General features: G+C 46.1%; 2 protein-coding genes across 5 annotated transcripts in view; one reads left to right on the forward strand and one right to left on the reverse strand.

Moving 5' to 3' along the window:
• The window catches only part of LOC140119790 (uncharacterized), an 822,703-nt gene that overhangs the window by 488,820 nt on the left and 309,784 nt on the right, over positions 1 to 24,099 (forward strand). The window lies entirely within an intron of this gene.
• Positions 1 to 24,099, reverse strand: part of LOC140116961 (uncharacterized) — a 54,750-nt gene that overhangs the window by 29,528 nt on the left and 1,123 nt on the right. The window contains exon 2 of the mRNA XM_072133390.1: positions 617 to 2,419. Within this exon, the coding sequence (XP_071989491.1) occupies positions 617 to 2,419 (1,803 nt within the window). The remainder of the gene's footprint in view (positions 1 to 616; positions 2,420 to 24,099) is intronic.

The raw sequence follows: 24,099 nt of genomic DNA on the forward strand, positions 1-24,099 counted from the left end.
GCTGTAAGGTGTCTGTCATGAAGCTTTATTGATAATCCTTGGTCCCATTATAGCAAAAAATTTTGAAAATCCAATTGTCACTGGGAGACATTTTTTCTTGTCTGGATCTACAATTATGAAATATACAGTTACATAGAAATTCAACTTAAGAACAAACCCAAGGAACCTATTTAGTAGGTAACCCGGGGACTGCCTATACAGTGATATGTCAATTAGTATAGATACACTATTTACATAAAGTTAGGGATTTTATTGCTTTTAGGTGAAATATTAGGGTAAACCTAAAAAAACTGTCAACTTTTACATGTAAACATAATGGGACGTTCTCTACACGATATAATAACTTCATTAATCCAGTCATTGTGCCTCAGCATGAATAATAAAGGCCTAATTTCATCTTCAAGAGCCATAAATGTGCCAGATCCTCAGGGTATTATAGTTAGACACCACCACCAAAATACAGAGGGGGGTCCTGACAATGACAGGCGATATATATAACATGTAAGAGGGTCAGTAAGTCAAACTCATGAAGGAAGTACAACAGCGCTAGAACCTGGCAATACGTCTTATACTATTCACTTGGTTTCACTTCTGTATGAATTCTCTGATGTCTAACCAAATCTGATTTCTGAATAAAACATTTTCCACATTCATTACATGAAAATGGCTTCTCCCCTGTGTGACTTCTCTGATGGATAATAAGATGTGATTTGTGAGTAAAACATTTCCCACATTCAGTACATAAAAACGGCTTCACCCCTGTGTGAGTTCTCTGATGGATAATAAGATGTGATTTGTGAGTAAAACATTTCCCACATTCAGTACATAGAAACGGCTTCACCCCTGTGTGAGTTCTCTGATGTATAACAAGATGTGATTTCTGAATAAAACATTTCCCACATTCAGAACATGAAAATTTCTTCTCCCCTGTGTGAATTCTCTGGTGCTGAACAAGACATGATTTGTGGGTAAAGCATTTCCCACATTTTAAACATGAAAATGGCTTCTCTCCTGTGTGAGATCCCTGATGTTTAACAAGACTTGATTGTTGAGTAAAACATTTCCCACATTCAGCACATGAAAATGGCTTTTCCCCTGTGTGAGTTCTCTGATGTTGAACAAGATATGAATTCTGGGTAAAGCATTTTCCACATTTTAAACATAAAAAGGATTTTTTTTCTGTGTGAGTTCTCTGATGTCTAAAAAGCTGTCTTTTCTTGCCAAAAGGTTTTCCACATTCATTACATGAAAATGGCTTTTCCACTGTGTGAATTCTCTGATGGTCAAAAAGAATTGATTTCTGAGTAAAACATTTTCCACATTCATTACATGAAAATGGCTTCTCTCGTGTGTGAATTCTCTGATGGATAACAAGATTTGATTGTTGAGTAAAACATTTCCCACATTTAGTACATGAAAATTTCTTCTCCCCTGTGTGAATTCTCTGGTGCTGAACAAGATATGATTTGAGGGTAAAGCATTTTCCACATTTTAAACATGAAAATGGCTTCTCCCCTGTGTGAGTTCTCTGATGTTTAACAAGACTTGATTTCTGAGTAAAACATTTTCCACATTCTGAACATGAAATTGACTTTTCCCCTGTGTGAGTTCTCTGATGTTTAACAAGATTTGATTTCTGAGTAAAACATTTTCCACATTCTGAACATGAAAATGACTTTTCCCTTGTGTGAGTTCTCTGATGTTTAACAAGACTTGATTTCTGAGTAAAACATTTTCCACATTCAGCACATGAAAATGGTTTCTCTCCTGTGTGAGTTCTCTGATGTCGAACAAGATATGATTTCTGGATAAAGCATTTGCCACATTTTAAACATAAAAAGGATTTTTCTGTGTGAGTTCTCTGATGTCTAAAAAGCTGTGCTTTCTTACCAAAAGGTTTTCCACATTCATTACACGAAAATGGCTTTTCCACTGTGTGAGTTTCCTGATGTCTATCAAGATGCGTTTTCTGGGTAAAACATTTTCCACATTCTGAACAAAAAAATGGCTTCTCCCCTGTGTGAGTTCTCTGATGTCTAACAAGATGCGATTTCCGATTGAAACGTTTCCCACATTTTAGACATGGAAATGGCTTCTCTTTTATGTGAATTGTCATATTTTGAGAAAGACTCGATTTGTGAGAGGAACGGAGCTCAAATTTTGAACTTGGAAAAATCTTTTTCTCTTGATGACTTTGAAGATGAATGAAAAGATGTGATACTTGACTAAAACACTTCTCACATTCAGGACATGAAAACGTCCTCTTCTCTCCATGATTTCCCTCCTCTGTGGAAAGATGTGACTGATTATCTTCTACTTCCCCACAAGGAGATGAGGGGGGACGTCCATGGGAACCTCTTGTACTTTCATCTCCTGGAAAATATAACCAAGAAATCAGTATTGGAGGTTTCCTTCTTCCCTGTTACCAGCAGCAGTAAATCGACGTGTTAGCAACAGACAGTCATCTATGAATACAAAAATATCAACATGATGTTAACCCCTTACCGACGCACGCAGTAATAGTACGGCGCCGAGCCCTCTCCATGGCCGGTAAGTCTTTGCTGCATATTGCTAGCACCCATCGCCATCTTGCCGACAATCATCGCTCCCCGTGACATCATAGGGGAGCGGCGATCCGTCGCCATGACAGCCTCGGGTCTTCCGAAGACCTGAGGCCGCCTCGTTTTAACCCTTTCATTACAATGTGTGATCGGCACAATAAAAAACCCTAAAAATTCAAATCTCCCACCATCCCTAGAATTGATATACATATTGTCACAGGACCAGGGGAAAAGTGTTAAATGGTGTGTATGTTTCCCCTAGGTTTCTGTCCTACACTATCTAGGGAGCCAAAACCTGGTGTGGAAGACCTGGCTGCTGCAGTTTGGAGTGTAGGGCTTGGTCCCTACTCTGCTCAGCCACTCCAGGTGATTGAGGTGATTGGGGCTAATCACCAGCAGCTCTGAGATGTTGCTTTAAAAAGTCAGAAGCTGCACAAGAGGAGGCGCTCTCTCTGCTCCTGGGAAAAACCTTATGTGAGTTGCCAATTGCTGTATGCTGTGGTTGGGAAGCTGTACAGTAGGTACAGTTTCTTGGTAGTGAGGAAACTCCTGTATTGTATAGTTAGTGGCCAGACGGCCTAGGATTTTATTTCTGTATTGTTTTTGTTTTGCCATTTTTACTGCTTGAAGTTAATAAAACTGGTTGAGGCCAGTTGCACCCAACTTGTCTGGAGTGGACTGTGACTGCGTTGTGCCAAAAAGTGCCCGTCTATCCCAGAGCTAATCCCGTTACAATATAAATAAATAGTAAAACACATTAGGTATCGTCGCTTCCGAAAATGCCCTATCTATCAAACTTCGCCCGATCTATAAACTGCGTTTAACCCCGTAACCATTTTAAAAAATATAAAAAATTCAATAAAAAGTGATCAAAAGGTCGTACAGTACAGTACAGCTACACAAGTAGACGACATGTTCTGCTATACACATGGCTGCCTGGAGCTGTTGTATCTCTCCTATACACACACAAGTTGCAGGGGGCGCCAGCTCCAGGAAGCACATGGAGGAGCCATTACATCATTATACAGGCTGTCAGTCAAGCACTGGGGGTGTGGCTGTGCCTCCCACTCATGAATAAGCTGGACAGCTGAGTATGATAATGACTCATTGGACATCTCACAGGTCATTTGCATACAACTTTAGGGCCTGATTGCTTAAGTTTACAGGCATGTAGAGGGGCAATACTTTCTAATGGCTGTTTATGAACATATATTTAGTTTAGGGGGTTAAATGTTATCTTTTTACTAATGAGAAGACTTCTAAAGGAAATAGGACACATGGATTTTACATAGAGGTAACTTGGTGCAGGAAAAAATTTGAAAAGAATCATAACCCACAAGATACATGAAAGGCTCTTACCCTCCTCTGTCACTGATGAGGGGATTTCCTCTCCGCTCCTCCTTCCACCACAACTTTCCTGGAAAGATCCAACATGAGGGACATGAGAAAACAAGGAAATGTGATACAATCCTGAGATGGAGACTGCGCTCATAAACACCAGGGCTTAGATTATTCAATTCTCCTGCTCTGGACAGAACGTTCTAAAGAGTCTACTTCCTACAATCTTTAATAAAACAATTTGTAGCTTGGACCTACAACATCATCCCATAGACCAGGGGTCAGGAACCTTTTTGGCTGAGAGAGCCATAAGCGCCACATATTTTAAAATATAATTCTGTGAGAGCCGTACAATGGGGCTTATTTACTGAGGGTCCCGCGGCCGCATTTTTGTCGGGGATCACGCCACCCGCCGCAGAACATTATAATACACCCGCCACCCGCCGCAGAACATTATAATACACCCGCCACCCGCCGCAGAACATTATAATACACCCGCCGCAGAACATTATAATACACCCGCCGCAGAACATTATAATACACACGCCACCCGCCGCAGAACATTATAATACACACGCCACCCCCCGCAGAACATTATAATACACGCGCCACCCCCCGCAGAACATTATAATACACCCGCCGCAGAACATTATAATACACCCGCCGCAGAACATTATAATACACCCGCCGCAGAACATTATAATACACACGCCACCCGCCGCAGAACATTATAATACACACGCCACCCGCCGCAGAACATTATAATACACACGCCACCCGCCGCAGAACATTATAATACACACGCCACCCGCCGCAGAACATTATAATACACACGCCACCCGCCGCAGAACATTATAATACACACGCCACCCCCCGCAGAACATTATAATACACACGCCACCCGCCGCAGAACATTATAATACACACGCCACCCGCCGCAGAACATTATAATACACACGCCACCCCCCGCAGAACATTATAATACACACGCCACCCCCCGCAGAACATTATTATACACACAAGACTGCTAGACTGTTGTTGCTGCTAAGCCGGACCATGTGCCACATTTATTACTGACATGCACCACAATTTTGTCTTAGGTCCTAGCTATTTTGTATCTCAGCTGCTGCAGAACCTCACATTAATGTAGAAATGCAGTGGTGGGGGAAGATATGAGGGGATGATGCAGAAGGGTCTGTAAGGGACACTTAGGAGCTTCATAGCTGCTCCTGCACACAGGACACTAAGGGGTTAGTGCAGAGTGTGACAGGACACTAAGGGGTTAGTGCAGAGTGTGACAGGACACTAAGGGGTTAGTGCAGAGTGTGAGGAGACACTGGGGGGAGGGAGCACTTATCTGTGGCTGATCCCCGGCTGCTGACTCCTTCTCCTCAGGTGCTGCATGTCTCCTCAGTATGCAGCTCTGGTCTCCTCTGTATGAATCTCCCGCGCTGCTACATCCAGCGCTGGGATTGGCTGCAGGCAGACAGTCTCCTCCCCTCCCTCTCTCACACACGGAGGAGACTGCTGCAGGGAAGGAGAGGGAGGCGCCGCCCCAGAATTAACCCCGCGTACCCCTGCGCTGCTCTGCTGAATACATCCAGGGGCATTACTACAGCCAGGGGCACAACAGGAGCCAGATAAGGGCCCCTGGTCTTGACAGTCAGCGTAGCAGATGCCACGGCTGTAGTAATGCCCCTGGATAGGAGCCCTGGCTGCGAGCCAGATGCGGCCATCAAAAGAGCCACATCTGGCTCGCGAGCCATAGGTTCCCGACCCCTGCCATAGACCCTCCACCCACGGCTGCTGGAGAAGGTAAGTAGCTTCATTACATCCATCTATAGAGGATTTACAGGAACCTCAGCTCCATCTACCTGATGATCCAGTGGGACGTTCTCCTCCGGTTCCTCTTTAATATCTCGGGAATCTTCAGGACTGGGACATCTCTCTGGTGGATTTATCTGACTGGATCCATCTATAGGAAATATACACAGTGACTGATACATTGTCTATATGTGATGATGAGATGATGGAGGAGGTGACCTCACACCTGCTCTGTCCTCTATAATCAGGAAGGTCTCCTCTTACCTGGTGATGTGAGGGGCTGGTGGTCCTCCATCATGATGTCCTTGTACTGGTCCTTGTGTCCTTCTATATACTCCCACTCCTCCATGGAGAAATAGACAGTGACGTCCTGACACCTTATAGGAACCTGACACCCACAATGACACAGTCATCACCCAGACCCCTCCCTTGTGTTATTGTACAATGTCCCAGCATTCCCGGCAGCGCTCACCTCTCCGCTCAGCAGCTCAGTGATCCTGGAGGTAAGTTCTAGGATCTTCTGCTCATGTATCAGTGAATGAGGTGGAGGCTCGGTGATGGGGCTCTGGGTCCATCCTCCTGACACACGGGGGGTCACACACTCACCAGACGACTTCTTCACTACTGTGTAATCCTGTGTATGGGGAGACACTGATCACTACATAGATCCTAAGAATCCTTCACCTCTCCAGTCATTTCCCGCTGTTATTCCTAGAGATAAGAGCCGTGTCCTGGGAGACTCTCACCTCTCCGGTTATCAAGGAGATCATCTCCAGGGTGAGCTCCAGGATCCTGGCCGCCATCTGCTCTCTGTCCTTCTCCCGGATCCCTGGTGGATCATTGATGGAAAGGATCATCTTTAGGAGAAACCTCTGGGAGTCCTGGATCTATAGAACCTGAGGAAACATGAGAATAACGAAGAGCAAACTCTATATGAAGCAATTGTGTCCATGACATGTGTGATGTGAAGGATGGGGATTCTCTAGAGCAGTGGTGGCGAACCTTTGGCACAGGTGCCAGAGGTGGCACTCAGAGCCCTTTCTGTGGGCACTCAGGCCATTGACCCCTAGACAGAGTGCACCAAACAGGACCAAATTCACCTGCAGTCCCAGGCAATTTAAGAGATGCTGCTCTCAGCGCTATTTTAAAACGGCACTTCATTGGCTTTTTGGAACTGCAGGAAAAGTGAGAATGTGTCGATAAAATACATTATCCTTGGAGCTCGTCCTGCTGGACCCACCATCCTTCATGTACAGAGAGACGCTGGTGAGAAGCTACAATGATAGTCTGAATGTGCCCTCCTTCTTTCAACTGTATTAGTGGCCTCAGGCGGCCGATAGGATTGAAAAATGTTGAAGAACAGGTAGCAATAAGTTAATGCTTAAAATGCAATGTTGGCGGTAAATAAGTGGATTTTGGGCACTCAGTCTCTAAAAGGTTCGCCATCACTGCTCTAGACAATGGTGGGGAGGTCACTGGACTGAAGGGATGAGTGATGGCGCTGGACTGTGCGACTCCTCACTAATAGCAGATACTGGACCGGGCATGGAGGGAGACTTTGTGGGCTCAGATATTGCCCCATGGGGAGGGGGGGGGGGGTGTTATTTGGCTATAATGATCTGACAGGTTCCTATAAAAATCCCTTTGGAAGAAGAAGGATTAGAGGGGTTTCATAGATAAGAGGCTAGGGGCATCTTTATGCTCATCCTGGTGCTGTCCTCCGCTAGTCTTTATGATGATCCTGGTGCTGTCCTCCGCTAGTCTTTATGCTGATCCTGACGCTGTCCTCCGCTAGTCTTTATGCTGATCCTGACGCTGTCCTCCGCTAGTCTTTATGCTGCTCCTGGCGCTCTCCTCCGCTAGTCTTTATGCTGATGCTGGTGCTGTCCTCCGCTAGTCTTTATGCTGATGCTGTCCTCCGCTAGTCTTTATGCTGATCCTGGCGCTGTCCTCCGCTAGTCTTTATGATGATCCTGGTGCTGTCCTCCTCTAGTCTTTATGCTGATCCTGGTGCTGTCCTCCTCTAGTCTTTATGCTGATCCTGGTGCTGTCCTCCGCTAGTCTTTATACTGATGCTGTCCTCCGCTAGTCTTTATCCTGATCCTGGCGCTGTCCTCCGCTAGTCTTTATGCTGATCCTGGCGCTGTCCTCCGCTAGTCTTTATGATGATCCTGGTGCTGTCCTCCTCTAGTCTTTATGCTGATCCTGGCGCTGTCCTCCGCTAGTCTTTATGCTGATCCTGGTGCTGTCCTCCGCTAGTCTTTATGCTGATCCTGGTGCTGTCCTCCGCTAGTCTTTATGCTGATCCTGGCGCTGTCCTCCGCTAGTCTTTATCCTGATCCTGGCGCTGTCCTCCGCTAGTCTTTATGCTGATCCTGGTGCTGTCCTCCGCTAGTCTTTATGCTGATCCTGGCGCTGTCCTCCACTAGTCATTATGCTGATCCTGGCGCTGTCCTCCGCTAGTCTTTATGATGATCCTGGTGCTGTCCTCCGCTAGTCTTTATCCTGATCCTGGTGCTGTCCTCCGCTAGTCTTTATGATGATCCTGGTGCTGTCCTCCGCTAGTCTTTATGCTAATCCTGGTGCTGTCCTCCGCTAGTCTTTATGCTGATCCTGGCGCTGTCCTCCGCTAGTCTTTATGCTGATCCTGGCGCTGTCCTCCACTAGTCTTTATGCTGATCCTGGCGCTGTCCTCCTCTAGTCTTTATGCTGATCCTGGCGCTGTCCTCCGCTAGTCTTTATGCTGATCCTGGCGCTGTCCTCCGCTAGTCTTTATGCTGATCCTGGTGCTGTCCTCCGCTAGTCTTTATGCTGATCCTGGCGCTGTCCTCCGCTAGTCTTTATGCTGATCCTGGCGCTGTCCTCCGCTAGTCTTTATGCTGATCCTGGTGCTGTCCTCCGCTAGTCTTTATGCTGATCCTGGCGCTGTCCTCCGCTAGTCTTTATGCTGATCCTGGCGCTGTCCCTCATTATGCACCGTCACCTCCCTCTCCCAGTACGGATAACATGTCATTTATCTTCTATGTTTCATGATTCCGGCCATATCCGATTTATATAACTTTTTATGTTTGAATGATTTTGCTGAATAAAAATGCATTCGAGGAAAAAAAAATGACTTGTTGAGTTTATTAAGCTGTTTTCGGCCTTTTATGTGTGTTGTACTTTTTATTGCAATAATTGTGAAGTAAAATTGACTTTTTGATCACTTTTATTTGCTTTAATTGTTTGGTTGGATGAAAAATTCTAATTTTTACGTGTACAGACCTGTGTGAGGGCTTATTTTGTGCGTAACAAATTTTACTTTCCCGTAATGTTATTTATTTTAACATGCCGTGTACTGCGAAGCTGAAAAAAAATTCCAAATGTGGAAAAATTGAAAAAAAAACGCACGTTCTTGTGGGCTCAGTTTTTACGACTTTCACTCTTCGTTCCAAATAAGACGCCTACTTTATTCTTTGGTTCGGTGCGATCGCGGTGATACCAAATTTATATAGGTTTTATTGTGTTTTAATACATTTTCAAAAATTAAACGAATGTGTACAAAAAAGAAAAACATTTTTTTTGCCATTTTCTGACGCTAATAACTTTTTCATACTTTGGTGTATGGAGATGTGTGAGGGGTCATTTTTTGCAAAATGAGGCAACGTTTTCATTGCTACAATTTTGAGGTCTGTGCGACATTTTGATCATTTTTTATTTCATTTTTATGTTATGTAAAAAGGTGTAAAAGTCGCATTTCGGGCATTTGGGCGCCATTTCCCGCCTCGGAGGTCACCGCCGCCCGTAACCGTTTTTATATTTTGATAGGTCGGGCATTTTGGGACGCAGCGATACCTAATGATACCTAATATTTTATAAATTTTTTTTATTTTTTAAACTTTTTTTTTTCACTATTTCTTAGACCATCTAGGGTACATTAACCCTAGATGGTCAGATCGCTCCTACCATATACTGCAATACTTCTGTATTGCAATATATGGCATTTTTGCAGCACATTCATTACAATGAGCCACTGGCTCATTGTAACGAATCTGCAGAAGCCATGTAGCCTCATGTCAAAAGACCCGAGGCTACCATGGCAACCGATCGCCGCCCCCCGATGATGACGTTCGGAGGCGCGGCGATCGCATTAAAGATTTTTTTTAAAACGCCGGCGGCAATCACATGGTTTATAACCGCGATCGGTGCAAGCACCGACCGCGGTTATTAGCGGTGGGGGTTTTGTGCAAAATGCAAAAACCCCTACCTTTGTATGAAGAGGACTCAGCCCGTGAGCCCTCTTCATACACTCCTTATACCTCTGCGCCGTAGAGCTATGACGCAGAGCGTTAGGGGGTTAAATATCTTTTTATTTGTATATTGGTTTTTAACTTTTTTTTACTGTCCCACTCTGGGACTTGAACAAGCGATTGTGCTGCTGAAGGCAGCTCTGGGGTTCACGTCTGAACCTAGGGGCTGCCATGGAGTGGATCGGCGACCCCCGAAAACTGACCTGATGGGGGTTGATTGGAGATTGTGACATGATCCCAGCTCTTACATGCACCCAGACTCCTGCAGGGTGACGGCAGCGCAGGACGAGGATGTATGTCCAGGAGCACAAACTCTAAATATATCGGAAAATGGTGCAGCAAAACCCCCGCTGACCCCTGCCCCCTTGTCATACAGAGGATAATAGCCATTACTTCAGAGCTTCTGCACCACATTTCTCTGTGTACAATGTGTGTGCTCCTGGAGCATGCTGGGAGTTGTAGTCCCTCCATATAGTGTATGTGCTCCTGGAGCATGCTGGGAGTTGTATTCCCTCCATATAGTGTGTGCGTTCCTGGAGCATGCTGGGAGTTGTATTCCCTCCATATAGTGTGTGCGTTCCTGGAGCATGCTGGGAGTTGTAGTCCCTTTATAAAGTGTGTGTGCTCCTGGAGCATGCTGGGAGTTGTAGTCCCCCTGTTAGAGATTTTTATCTAGGGCCTAACCGCCCTTATCAGTTGTACAGGCGACTTCAAATTAACCCTTTCATGACTGCCCCGGGGCTAGAACACAAAACCAAGATACGTCAGTCTCTTAGTGTATGTAAAGATCTTCTGCCGTTTAATCACAGCTGCATGTATAAAAAGACAGAAGAATGAGCATTGGAGGGCGTGACAAGGAGATAAGGGGCTTGGATGCTATAGGCTTAGTTTAAATGTACTACAACCGTCAGAGATCGCATTAACGCCTCCCCAAGCGTCATAGACGCATGATCAGGCGCCATTACTCCCCAGAATAATTGCCAAGCGTAAAAGTACACTTTGATGATCCCTGGCTGTAGTGTGTGGGCTGAGCGGTCCGGAGCACACAGCATTGGTGTGCAGGACATGACAATGGCAGCGCGCGGGCCGGCACTGCTCAGCACACACTACAGTGCTGGTAGCCGTGATGTCACGAGAGGGGGCGGAGCCTCCGGGAAAGGGGCTTGGCTTACTACGCAGTCTCCTCACAGGAAGTAGAGCTGTAATGGCTGCTGCAAGTAGAAGGTGTACAGGTACTGTGTGCATACATGTGTATGGAGGGGAGGGGGCCTGACAGGAGTGGATGTGATAAGGTCAGGGAAGACATGTATGTTACATGGGAGGTGCTGAGTTGGCATGAGGTATATTGTACATGGGACTGCATGTTTGACAGGTGCTGAGGTGGCATGAGGTGTGTGTGACATGGGACTGCATGTCTGGCGGGTGCTGAGGTGGCATGAGGTGTATGTTACATGGGACTGCATGTCTGGCGGGTGCTGAGGTGGCATGAGGTGTATGTTACATGGGACTGCATGTCTGGCGGGTGCTGAGGTGGCATGAGGTGTATGTTACATGGGACTGCGTGTCTGGCGGATGCTGAGGTGGCATGAGGTGTATGTTACGTGGGACTGCATGTCTGGCGGGTGCTGAGGTGTATGTGAAACAGGGCTACATAAACAGTAAAAACACGTAAAAAATGACAGAAGCAAATTCAACTAATAACCCCCCCCCCCCCAACACAGACACCAAAAAAAATAAACCAAAATTTATTTTTAAAAAAAGCATTTTACAAAACAATTATCATGGATTAGCAGTGTCAGCTGCAGTCTGGTCACATGGGGAGGGGGATACATTGTGCGTTAGCCACAGTCTGGACGTTTGGTGTCAGCGGAGTTAGCCACAGCCTGGTGGTGGGAGGTCTCGTCGGGCCGCAGTGTGGTGGTGGGAGCTCTCTGCGGGCCGCAGTGTGGTGGTGGGAGGTCTCTGCGGGCCGCAGTGTGGTGGTGGGAGGTCTCTGCGGGCCGCAGTGTGGTGGTGGGAGCTCTCTGCGGGCCGCAGTGTGGTGGTGGGAGCTCTCTGCGGGCCGCAGTGTGGTGGTGGAAGCTCTCTGCGGGCCGCAGTGTGGTGGTGGGAGCTCTCTGCGGGCCGCAGTGTGGTGGTGGGAGCTCTCTGCGGGCCGCAGTGTGGTGGTGGGAGCTCTCTGCGGGCCGCAGTGTGGTGGTGGGAGGTCTCTGCGGGCCGCAGTGTGGTGGTGGGAGGTCTCTGCGGGCCGCAGTGTGTTGGTGGGAGGTTTTGTCGGGCCGTAGTGTGGTGGTGGGAGGTTTCGGCAGCGGCAGTGTGGTGGGTCTCGGCGGGCCGCAGTGTGGTGGTGGGAGGTTTCGTCGGGGCGCAGTGTGGTGGTGGGAGGTTTCGTCGGGCCGCAGTGTGGTGGTGGGAGGTCTCTGCGGGCCGCAGTGTGGTGGTGGGAGGTCTCTGCGGGCCGCAGTGTGGTGGTGGGAGGTCTCGTTGGGCTGCAGTGTGTTGGTGGGAGGTTTTGTCGGGCCGCAGTGTGGTGGTGGGAGGTTTCGGCAGCGGCAGTGTGGTGGTGGTGGGTCTCGGCGGGCCGCAGTGTGGTGGTGGGAGGTTTCGTCGGGGCGCAGTGTGGTGGTGGGAGGCCTCGTCGGGGCCGCAGTGTGGTTGGGGGGTTGGTGGCGTCAGCTCGTCTGGTCAGTGCATGATGTAACATCACATACCTCCCAACATTTGTGAAAAGGAAAGAGGGACAAAATGGCGGCTCGCGTAGCGTGCCGCGGCGATCCCCCTAAGCCACACCCCCAAACTCCCTGGCCACGCCCCAAATTTTAGCCATATTAAAATAATAAAAATCATCTCAATAAAAAAAAAAAAAAATTATCCTCATTGGGATTTGAACCCAGAACCTGCAGTGTCCATGTACAATAATGACACAGTGCCTCAAGATGGTTAACAAGATGGAGAATTTTGGTAACTAAGAACTAAGAACTATATACTGCCTTGGTATATAGGAAGGGATCTTCTCAGATTATTGTAATTATTGAGACTATTATTATTATGGAGATTATTATTATTATTGAGATGATTATTATTATTTTTACCATTATTAATAATCATCTCCATAATAATAAAAATAATAAAATTAATAATAATAGTCTCAATAATCACAATAATAACCTCTGAGAAGATCCCTCTCTATATATCAGTGCATTAGTCTGTGTCACAGTGTAACACTGGCAGATAACACTTCTTAGTTACCAGAAATCCTCAGCTCTGTATCACTGGGCTTATAGCTCAGTTAGTTAAGCTCCCGTCTGCAGTGCAGAGGGTCTCAGGTTCGAATCTCAGCCTGGCCAAAACTTTATTTAATTTAATTATATAAAGAGCTTGTGTCTGGGGAAGCCCTGGAGACCATATATGGAGAGATACTGATCTGACCTGATGACGTGGTCCCTGCTCTCTCCGCTAAGCCGACACTTCTCTGAAAAGGATTCCCTCCCGATGTCTGCTCTGGGGAACCCTAGGAGATGCAGTGACCATATATGGACAGCGCAGAGCAGGGACCACGTCATCAGCTTCAGATCAGCATCTGTCCATATATGGTCACTGCATCTCCTAGGGTTCCCCAGAGCAGACATCGGGAGGGAATCCTTTTCAGAGAAGTGTCGGGCTTAGCGCAGAGCAGGGACCACGTCATCAGCTTCAGATCAGCATCTAAGCCCGACACTTCTCTGAAAAGGATTCCCTCCCGATGTCTGTAGAAGCCATTCTGTACTGTGAGTTCAGACTTTCAAAGTATTTACTATGCGGACACAGCGCCGGGGCACAGCGGGACCTGGGGGGAGAATCCGTGACAATCTCATAGCTGCCCGTGACGCGGGGCAGAGGTAAGAAAAACGGGAAAGTCCCGTCAAAATCGGGACGGTTGGGAGCTATGACATCACTACATCTGCCTCTATCTGCTACTTATACACAGAAGATACTGACACATGATTATATAACAGCGTCTATCACCAGTATATACAGCTATGAGTTATATACTTGTATTACTGAAAATGTCATACTCCTCAACAATAGTAATAGGAGTATTATTACCCTTCTAGAAATCTGTTAGTGCGACCTCTGACAGCCGCCCTCTAATACATTCTACTAAAAGTGAATTCATTGCTCTCGGTTCTCAGGGACCTTGTACAGATATTGTTTATACTCATTCCCAGAGATGCAGATAAGCGGAATCCAGAACCATAATATCATGTAGCACCAAGGACAGGCGGCCTCTCACCACATGTCACAGCGAGCAAACACCTTACATCACATGGAGTCTGAATCATGACATTAGCCGGACAGCTAATATAGTGTGTGTGCTCCTGGAGCATGCTGGGAGTTGTAGTCCCTCCATATAGTGTGTGTGTGTGCTCCTGGAGCATGCTGGGAGTTGTAGTCCCTCCATGTAGTGTGTGTGCTCCTGGAGCGTGCTGGGAGTTGTAGTCCCTCTATATAGTGTGTGTGCTCCTGGAGCATGCTGGGAGTTGTAGTCCCCCCATATAGTGTGTGTGTGCTCCTGGAGCATGCTGGGAGTTGTAGTCCCGACATATAGTGTGTGTGCTCCTGGAGCATGCTGGGAGTTGTAGTCCCTCCATATAGTGTGTGTGCTCCTGGAGCATGTTGGGAGTTGTAGTCCCTCCATATAGTGTGTGTGCTCCTGGAGCATGCTGGGAGTTGTAGTCCCTCCATATAGTGTGTATGTGCTCCTGGAGCGTGCTGGGAGTTGTAGTCCCTCCATATAGTGTGTGTGCTCCTGGAGCATGCTGGGAGTTGTAGTCCCTCCATATAGTGTGTGCGCTCCTGGAGCATGCTGGGAGTTGTAGTCCCTCCATATAGTGTGTGTGCTCCTGGAGCATGCTGAGAGTTGTAGTCCCTCCATATAGTGTGTGCGCTCCTGGAGCATGCTGGGAGTTGTAGTCCCTCCATATAGTGTGTGTGCTCCTGGAGCATGCTGGGAGTTGTAGTCCCTCCATATAGTGTGTGTGCTCCTGGAGCATGCTGGGAGTTGTAGCCCCTCCATATAGTGTGTGTGCTCCTGGAGCATGCTGGGAGTTGTAGCCCCTCCATATAGTGTGTGTGCTCCTGGAGCATGCTGGGAGTTGTAGCCCCTCCATATAGTGTGTGTGCTCCTGGAGCATGCTGGGAGTTGTAGTCCCGACATATAGTGTGTGTGCTCCTGGAGCATGCTGGGAGTTGTAGTCCCTCCATATAGTGTGTGTGCTCCTGGAGCATGTTGGGAGTTGTAGTCCCTCCATATAGTGTGTGTGCTCCTGGAGCATGCTGGGAGTTGTAGTCCCTCCATATAGTGTGTATGTGCTCCTGGAGCGTGCTGGGAGTTGTAGTCCCTCCATATAGTGTGTGTGCTCCTGGAGCATGCTGGGAGTTGTAGTCCCTCCATATAGTGTGTGCGCTCCTGGAGCATGCTGGGAGTTGTAGTCCCTCCATATAGTGTGTGTGCTCCTGGAGCATGCTGAGAGTTGTAGTCCCTCCATATAGTGTGTGCGCTCCTGGAGCATGCTGGGAGTTGTAGTCCCTCCATATAGTGTGTGTGCTCCTGGAGCATGCTGGGAGTTGTAGTCCCTCCATATAGTGTGTGTGCTCCTGGAGCATGCTGGGAGTTGTAGCCCCTCCATATAGTGTGTGTGCTCCTGGAGCATGCTGGGAGTTGTAGCCCCTCCATATAGTGTGTGTGCTCCTGGAGCATGCTGGGAGTTGTAGCCCCTCCATATAGTGTGTGTGCTCCTGGAGCATGCTGGGCGTTGTAGTCTCTCCATATAGTGTGTGTGCTCCTGGAGCATGCTGGGAGTTGTAGTCCCTCCATATAGTCTACATAGCTCCCAACCGTCCCGATTTTGACGGGACTTTCCCGTTTTTCGTACCCCTGCCCCGCGTCACGGGCAGCTATGATATTGTCACGGATTTCCCCCCCAGGTCCCGCTGTGTCCCGGCACTGTGTCCGCATAGTAAATACTTTGAAAGTCTGAACTCACAGTACAGAATGGCTTCTACAGACATCGGGAGGGAATCCTTTTCAGAGAAGTGTCGGGCTTAGCGCAGAGCAGGGACCACGTCATCAGGTTCAGATCTGTCCATATATGGTCACTGCATCTCCTAGGGTTCCCCAGAGCAGACATCGGGCAGGGAATCCTTTTCAGAGAAGTGTCGGCTTGGCAGAGAGAGCAGGGACCACGTCATCAGCTTCAGATCAGCATCTGTCCATATATGGTCTCCAGGTCTTCCCCAGACACAAGCTCTTTATATAATTAAATTACATAAAGTTTTGGCCAGGCTGAGATTCGAACCTGGGACCCTCTGCACTGCAGACAGGAGCCTAACTAACTGAGCTATAAGCCCAGTGATACAGAGCTGGGGATTTCTGGTAAGTAAGACATGTTATCTGCCATTTACACTGTGACACAGACTAATGCACTGATATATAGAGAGGGATCTTCTCAGAGATTATTATTGTAATTATTGAGACTATTATTATTATTATAAATTTTATTATTATGGAGATGATTATTAATAATGGTAAAAATAATAATAATCATCTCAATAATAATAATCTCCATAATAATAATAATAATAATAATAATAATAATAGTCTCAATAATTACAATAATCTGAGAAGATCCCTCCCTATATACCAAGGCAGTATATAGTTCTTAGTTACCAAAATTCTCCACTTGTTAATCACTGAGGCTATAGCTCAGTGGAATGAGGCGCTGTGTTATTATTGTACATGGACACTGCAGGTTCTGGGTTCAAATCCCAATGAGGATAATTTTTTTTTTTCTTTTAAATTATGATTTTTATTATTTTTAATATGGCTAAAATTTGGGGCGTGGCCAGGGAGTGATTGGGGGTGTGGCTTAGGGGGATCGCCGCGGCACGCGTAGCGTGCCGCCATTTTGTCCCTCTTTCCTTTTCCCAAATGTTGGGAGGTATGTATAGTGTGTGTGCTCCTGGACCATGCTGGGAGTTGTAGTCCCTCCATATAGTGTGTGTGCTCCTGGAGCATGCTGGGCGTTGTAGTCTCTCCATATAGTGTGTGTGCTCCTGGAGCATGCTGGGAGTTGTAGTCTCTCCATATAGTGTGTGTGCTCCTGGAGCATGCTGGGAGTTGTAGTCCCGACATATAGTGTGTGTGCTCCTGGAGCATGCTGGGAGTTGTAGTCCCTCCATATAGTGTGTGCGCTCCTGGAGCATGCTGGGAGCTGTAATTCCTTCATATAGTGTGTGTGCTCCTGGAGCATGCTGGGAGTTGTAGTCCCCCCATATAGTGTGTGTGCTCCTGGAGCATGCTGGGAGTTGTAGTCCCTCCATATAGTGTGTGCGCTCCTGGAGCATGCTGGGAGCTGTAATTCCTTCATATAGTGTGTGTGCTCCTGGAGCATGCTGGGAGTTGTAGTCCCCCCATATAGTGTGTGTGCTCCTGGAGCATGCTGGGAGTTGTAGTCCCCCCATATAGTGTGTGTGCTCCTGGAGCAAGCTGGGAGTTGTATTCCCTCCATATACAGTGCCTACAAGTAGTATTCAACCCCCTGCAGATTTAGCAGGTTTGATAAGAAGCAAATAAGTTAGAGCCTTCAAACTTCAAACAAGAGCAGGATTTATTAACAGATGCATAAATCTTACAAACCAAAAAGTTATGTTGCTTAGTTAAATTTTAAACATAAAAGTGTGGGTCAATTATTATTCAACCTCTCAAACCACCAGAATTTTGTTTGGTTCCCCTAAAGTATTAACTCCTTTCTGCTCAACCGCTGACTTTAGACGTCGCTGCAGTTTATGCTGCTCCCGCGCTAATCGCGGAAGCAGAACCCGGTCTCTGGGTGTCAGAGGCACCGCTTCTCCCTTCCCCGATCCTCCCTGCATCGCGCTGAATGAGCGCGATGCATAAAGTGCCGCTCCCACCGGCTCCATAGACTCGGCGGTCACGCGACAGCCGGGTCTAAAGGGGTTAATCAGAGCTGCTGGGTCTAATTAGACCCAGTACAGCTCTGATCACCTGTCCCCAGTGACAGGTGGGCATTTACCCTGTAACTGAGGCTCTTATAGATGCCTCCGTTACAGGGGAAAACTTGTAATAGGGAAAAAAAAAAAGTAAAATGTAAAAAAAAAAAAGTGAAAATATCCCCCAGGGGTCTTTTATGACCTCATGGGGGACATAAAGTAAAAAAACACTCACACACAAAAATAATTAACCCCTTCACGCTCTGCATCCGATATATATCGCACGCTGAGCGCAGTGACATAACGCTCAGCGTCCAATATATGGGATGCAAGCGCTACTTGCATGGCATGGCAGCAGGTAGCGTGGAGGAGCAGGTGTTCTGTGGTGGAGCAGGTGTAGCATGGAGGAGTAGGCGTTGTGTGGGGGAATAGGTGTTCTGTGGAGGAGTAGTAATAGCGTGGTGGAGCAGGCGTTGTGTGGTGGAGCAAGCGTTGCGTGGGGGATCAGGCGTTGCGTGGGGGATCAGGCGTTGCGTGGGGGATCAGGCGTTGCGTGGGGGAGCAGGCGTAGCGTGGGGGAGCAGGCGTTGCTTGGGGGAGTAGGCATTGTGTGGAGGGGCAGGCGTTGTTCTGTGTTGTTCTGCGTAGGTTGTGTACTACCCCTGCCATGTCCCAGAAGTCATACACTGACTTGGAGGTATATAATTATATGGCCTCCTATATGGAGTCTGCTAGTGGGGACGTTTTGTTTGTGCACCTCTTCCTCATAAAGCGACTCTGAGGAACCCCCGAGAAGGTGCTTTGGTAGTAGTGCTGAAGTGCCTAGGTACAAGGACAAGAGAGAGGTTGCATCATGATTCTTGGGGTGTTTGTCTCCCGTGGCAGGAGCTGGGCACAAGATGACATAATGGATATTTTGTACTATGCTCTATCCATTATGCATCATCCTTGGAGTCCACCTGTGGGGTTAAAATGCTCACTACACCCCTAGATTAATTCATGGAGGGATGTCGTTTTCAAACAGGGTCAGTTCTCAGGGGTTCCTACTGTACTGATCCCCGAGGGCATCTACAAATGTTTTATGGTGCCAAAAAAAATGTAAATGTCGGTACTCCAAATGCCATTCTCTTCCGAGCCCTGCCCTGTCTCCATCTTTTGGATTATTGGCATGTACCCGGGAGTACCTGCATGATGATTTTTGGGGTGTTTGCCTCCAGTTGCATGAATTGGGTAAAATACTTTTGACACTACAATTACAAATTTAGAGAAATTGCAAAGCAAATTTTACTCAACACCGTTCAATTTGTGTTACATTTGAGCCAGGATCTTATGGATTAAAATGTTCATACAACCCTAAATAAATTCTTTGAGGGTTGCTCTTTCCTAAAATGGGGTCACTACACAGGGTTTCTATTGTACTGGTACCTCAGGGGCACCCCAACACCAGTCTAGTAAAACGGGTGCTCCAAAAGCTAGATTTTGCTTGTCCCTTCTCCGGCCTGCTGTGTCCCCAGTCTGTAGACTATTGCTACACATGGGGCATTGCCATAACCGAAGTAACCCACTGAATGATTTTTGGGGTGTTTATCCACAGTGGGATAAGTTGGGCTGAATATATTTCTTCCTACTTTGGCACATTTGAGAAAACAATGCAATTTTTACACTGCCCCCATCATTTTGTATTACATTTGACCCAGCATCTCAGGGGTTGAAATGTTCATACAACCCTAGATAAATTCTTTGAAGGGTGCCCTTTCCTAAAATGGGGTCACTACTTGGGGGTTTCTATTGTACTGGTACACCCCAACACCAGTCTAGTGACAAGGGTGCTCCAAAAGCAAAATTTCGCTCCTTCCCTTCTCTGCCCTGCCGTGTGCCCAGCCTGTCAATTTTTGGCACATGTGTGGTATTGCCGTACTCTGAACCACCCAAAGAATTATTTTTGTGGTGTTTGTCTGAAGTATACAGTATATTAGGTGCTAAAATGACATTTTTGAGATAAAAACTCAATTTTTAATATGCACCATTTAATTTGCATTAAATTTTGACCATCATGTTGGGGGTTAAAATGCTCACCACACCCCAAGATAAATTCTTTGAGGGGTGTAGTTTCTAAAATGGTATAATTTCTTGGGGGTTTCTATTGCACTGGTACCCCACGGGCCCTGAGAACATGACATGGCACTCCAAATCCAGACAGGTGAAAATGGAGCTCCAAAAGCAAAATTTTGCTCTTTCCCTTCTCATCTCTGCTGTGTACCCAGCCTGTCAATTTCTGGCACATGTGTGGTATTGCCGTACTCGGGACGACCCGCAGAATGATTTTTGGGGTGTTTGTCTAAAGTGGCATGGGTGGGATACAATATATTAGGCAGTAAAATTACATTTCTGAGATAAAAACACATTTTTTACTCTGCCCCATTTACTTTGCATTAGATTTTGGCCAGCATATTGGGGGTTAAAATGCTCACCCCCCAACCCCAGATAAGTCTTTGAGGGGTGTAGTTTCCAAAATGGTATAATTTCTCGGGGGTTTCTTTTGCACTGGTACCTAACGGACCCTGCGAACATGACATGGCACTCCAAATCCAAATGTGTAAAAACTGAGCTGCAAAAGCAAAATTTCGCTCCTTCCCTTCTCAGCCCTGCTTTGTGCCCAGCCTGTCAATTATTGGCACATGTGTGGTATTGCCATACTCGGGACAACCTGCAGAATGATTTTTGGGGTGTTTGTCTAAAGTGGCATGGGTTGGGAACAATATATTAGGCACTAAAACGGCATTTTTTAGATAAAAATGCATCTTTTACTCTGCACCATTTACTTTGCATTAGATTTTGGCCAGCATTTTGGGGGTTAAAATGCTCACCACCACCCCCCCCAACCCCAGATAAATTCTTTGAGGGGTCTAGTTTCCTAAATGGTGACATCTTTGGGAGTTTTCTATTATACTGTTACTTCAGGGGCTCTTCAAGTACACTGTGCCACCACTAAACATTTGCATTTAAATTGGCCTTCCAAAAACCCAATGGTACAAACTCTGTTCTGGACATCGCTGTACGACTAAAGAGCAGTTGACATCCACATGTCTGGTATTGCTGTACTCGGAAGAAGCGGGGGAAAAAATTTTGGGATGTATATTTACCTCAAATTCCTTCTGAATTTGTCAATTTTAGGGCTAAATGAAAATAATCTTATTCAAAAATTGAAATTTCAAAATTTTCAATCCATTTATGTTTGCTTCCAGATAAAGATTCAAAGGGTTAACAGACTTCTCAAATGCTGATTTGAATAGTTTGAGATGTTAGGTTCATAAAATGGTGTTACTTGTGGGGGTTTATAGTACATAAGCCTTTATAGAGCACTTCCAAACTGAATTGGTCACTAAAAATTTTGTGTTTTTCAAATCTCTTGAAAATCTGAGAAGTTGCTACTAAAACTTGAAACCTTCTCAGATCCGTAAAAAAAATGGAAATGTAAAACAAATTATGGAAATAAAAATAAGACCAATGGCAAAAGGTTTCTACAAAAAAAAAAAAATTGTGGTGTGACTTTTTGTCTAAAAAGTACAACATTTGAAAATTGTCATTTTTTTTCAATTTTTTCCTAAATTATTGAATTTTTACCCCCCCCAAAAAAAACTGATCACTGAAATGATAATACTAACATAAACTACAATATCTCACAAGAAAACAATCTCAAAATCACAAGGATATCTTAAAGTGTTGAAAAGTTATTACCACAGGAAGAGAAACTGGTCAAATTTTAAGAAAAAGGGCTGAGCATTAAAGGGGTATTCTCCTCTCGTCCGGGCAGTCACATTCAGTTTCATTAATTTGCCATATATAAACATTTCTTCAATTGGATGTTATTAAAAAAATTGTTCCTGTGTGAAGATAATTTCTCATGTATGTAGTCATGTTGTCCCTTAGAAACGATAGCTTCCTCGGATACGGCCACCTCTGATGGAGAGATTGCACACAGAAACAAAAAGATTTTGTATATGAAATGTCCGGGAGTTACTGCAGGTCCCACAGCCGTCCTGTAGTAATGATTGCTGAAGCCATGTGGTCAGACAAGACTCATTAGCCACCGCTGCCAGAGTGTGGGGTGGTCGTATCCGAGGAAGCCATCTCGTTTTTAAGGGACAACATGGCTACATTTATGAGAAATTATCTTCACACAGGAACATTTTTTTTATTAACATCCAATTGAAGAAATGTTTATATATGGCAAATGAATTTAATTAAATGTAAATGCCCAGATGGGAAAACCCCTTTAACTTAAAAACAGGCTGCGTCATTAAGGAGTTAAGAAGTAGTTCAGGCACAAAGAACAATGAGCTTCACATGTTTGGATTAATTATCTGTTTTTCCAGCCTTTTCTGACTATTTAAGACCCTCCCCAAACTTGTGAACAGCCTCATACATGGTCAACATGGGAAAGACAAAGGAGCATTCCAAGGCCATTAGAGACAAGATCGTGGAGGGTCACAAGGCTGGCAAGGGGTACAAAACCCTTTCCAAGGAGTTGGGCCTACCTGTCTCCAGTGTTGGGAACATCATCCGGAAGTGGAAGGCTTATGGAACTACTGTTAGGCTTCCACGGCCTGGACAGCCTTTGAAAGTTTCCTCCCGTGCCGAGGCCAGGCTTGTCCGAAGAGTCAAGGCTAACCCAAGGACAACAAGGAAGGAGCTCCGGGAAGATCTCATGGCAGTGGGTACATTGGTTTCAGTCAATACCATAAATAACGTACTCCACCGCAATGGTCTCCGTTCCAGACCAGCACGTAAGGTACCTTTACTTTCAAAGCCTCATGTCAAGGCTCGTTTACAGTTTGCTCATGATCACTTGGAGGACTCTGAGACTGGTTCAAGGTTCTCTGGTCTGATTGGCACCAAAGATCTCGATCTTGATCTCATCACACACGTGAGGTTTGGAGACTGGATGGCACTGCATACGACCCCAAGAATACCATCCCTATAGTCAAGCATGGTGGTGGTAGCATCACGCTGTGGGGCTGCTTCTCAGCCAAGGGGCCTGGCCATCTGGTCCGCATCCATGGGAAGATGGATAGCACGGCCTACTTGGAGATTTTGGCCAAGAACCTCCGCTCCTCCATCAAGGATCTTAAGATGCGTCGTCATTTCATTTTCCAACAAGACAACGACCCAAAGCACACAGCCAAGAAAACCAAGGCCTGGTTCAAGAGGGAAAAAAAATCAAGGTGTTGCAGTGGCCTAGTCAGTCTCCTGACCTTAACCCAATTGAAAACTTGTGGAAGGAGCTCAAGATTAAAGTCCACATGAGACACCCAAAGAACCTAGATAACTTGGAGAAGATCTGCATGGAGGAGTGGGCCAAGATAACTCCAGAGACCTGTGCCGGCCTGATCAGGTCTTATAAAAGACGATTATTAGCTGTAATTGCAAGCAAGGGTTATTCCACAAAATATTAAACCTAGGGGTTAAATAATAAATCGACCCACACTTTTATGTTTAAAATTTATTAAAATATAACTGAGCAACATAACTTTTTGGTTTGTAAGCTTTATGCATCTGTTAATAAATCCTGCTCTTGTTTGAAGGCTCTAACTTATTTGCTTCTTATCAAACCTGCTAAATCTGCAGGGGGTTGAATACTACTTGTAGGCACTGTAGTGTGTGTGCTCCTGGAGCAAGCTGGGAGTTGTATTCCCTCCATATAGTGCGTGCGCTCCTGGAGCATGCTGGGAGTTGTAGTCCCCCTGTTAGAGATTTTTATCTAGGGCCTAACCGCCCTTATCAGTTGCACAGGCAACTTCAAATTAACCCTTTCATGACTGCCCCGGGGCTAGAACACAAAACCAAGATACGTCAGTCTCTTAGTATATGTAAAGATCTTCTCCCGTTTAATCACAGCTGCATGTATAAAAAGACAGAAAAATCAGCATTGGTGGGCGTGACAAGGAGATAAGGGGCTTGTATGCTATAGGCTTAGTTTAAATGTACTACAACCGTCAGAGATCGAATTAACGCCTCCCCAAGCGTCATAGACGCAGGATGAGGCGCCATTACTCCCCAGAATAATTGCCAAGCGTAAAAGTACACTTGGCAAT

The sequence above is a fragment of the Engystomops pustulosus genome, chromosome 2 (assembly GCF_040894005.1).
Source record: "Engystomops pustulosus chromosome 2, aEngPut4.maternal, whole genome shotgun sequence".
Lineage (NCBI taxonomy): Eukaryota > Metazoa > Chordata > Amphibia > Anura > Leptodactylidae > Engystomops > Engystomops pustulosus.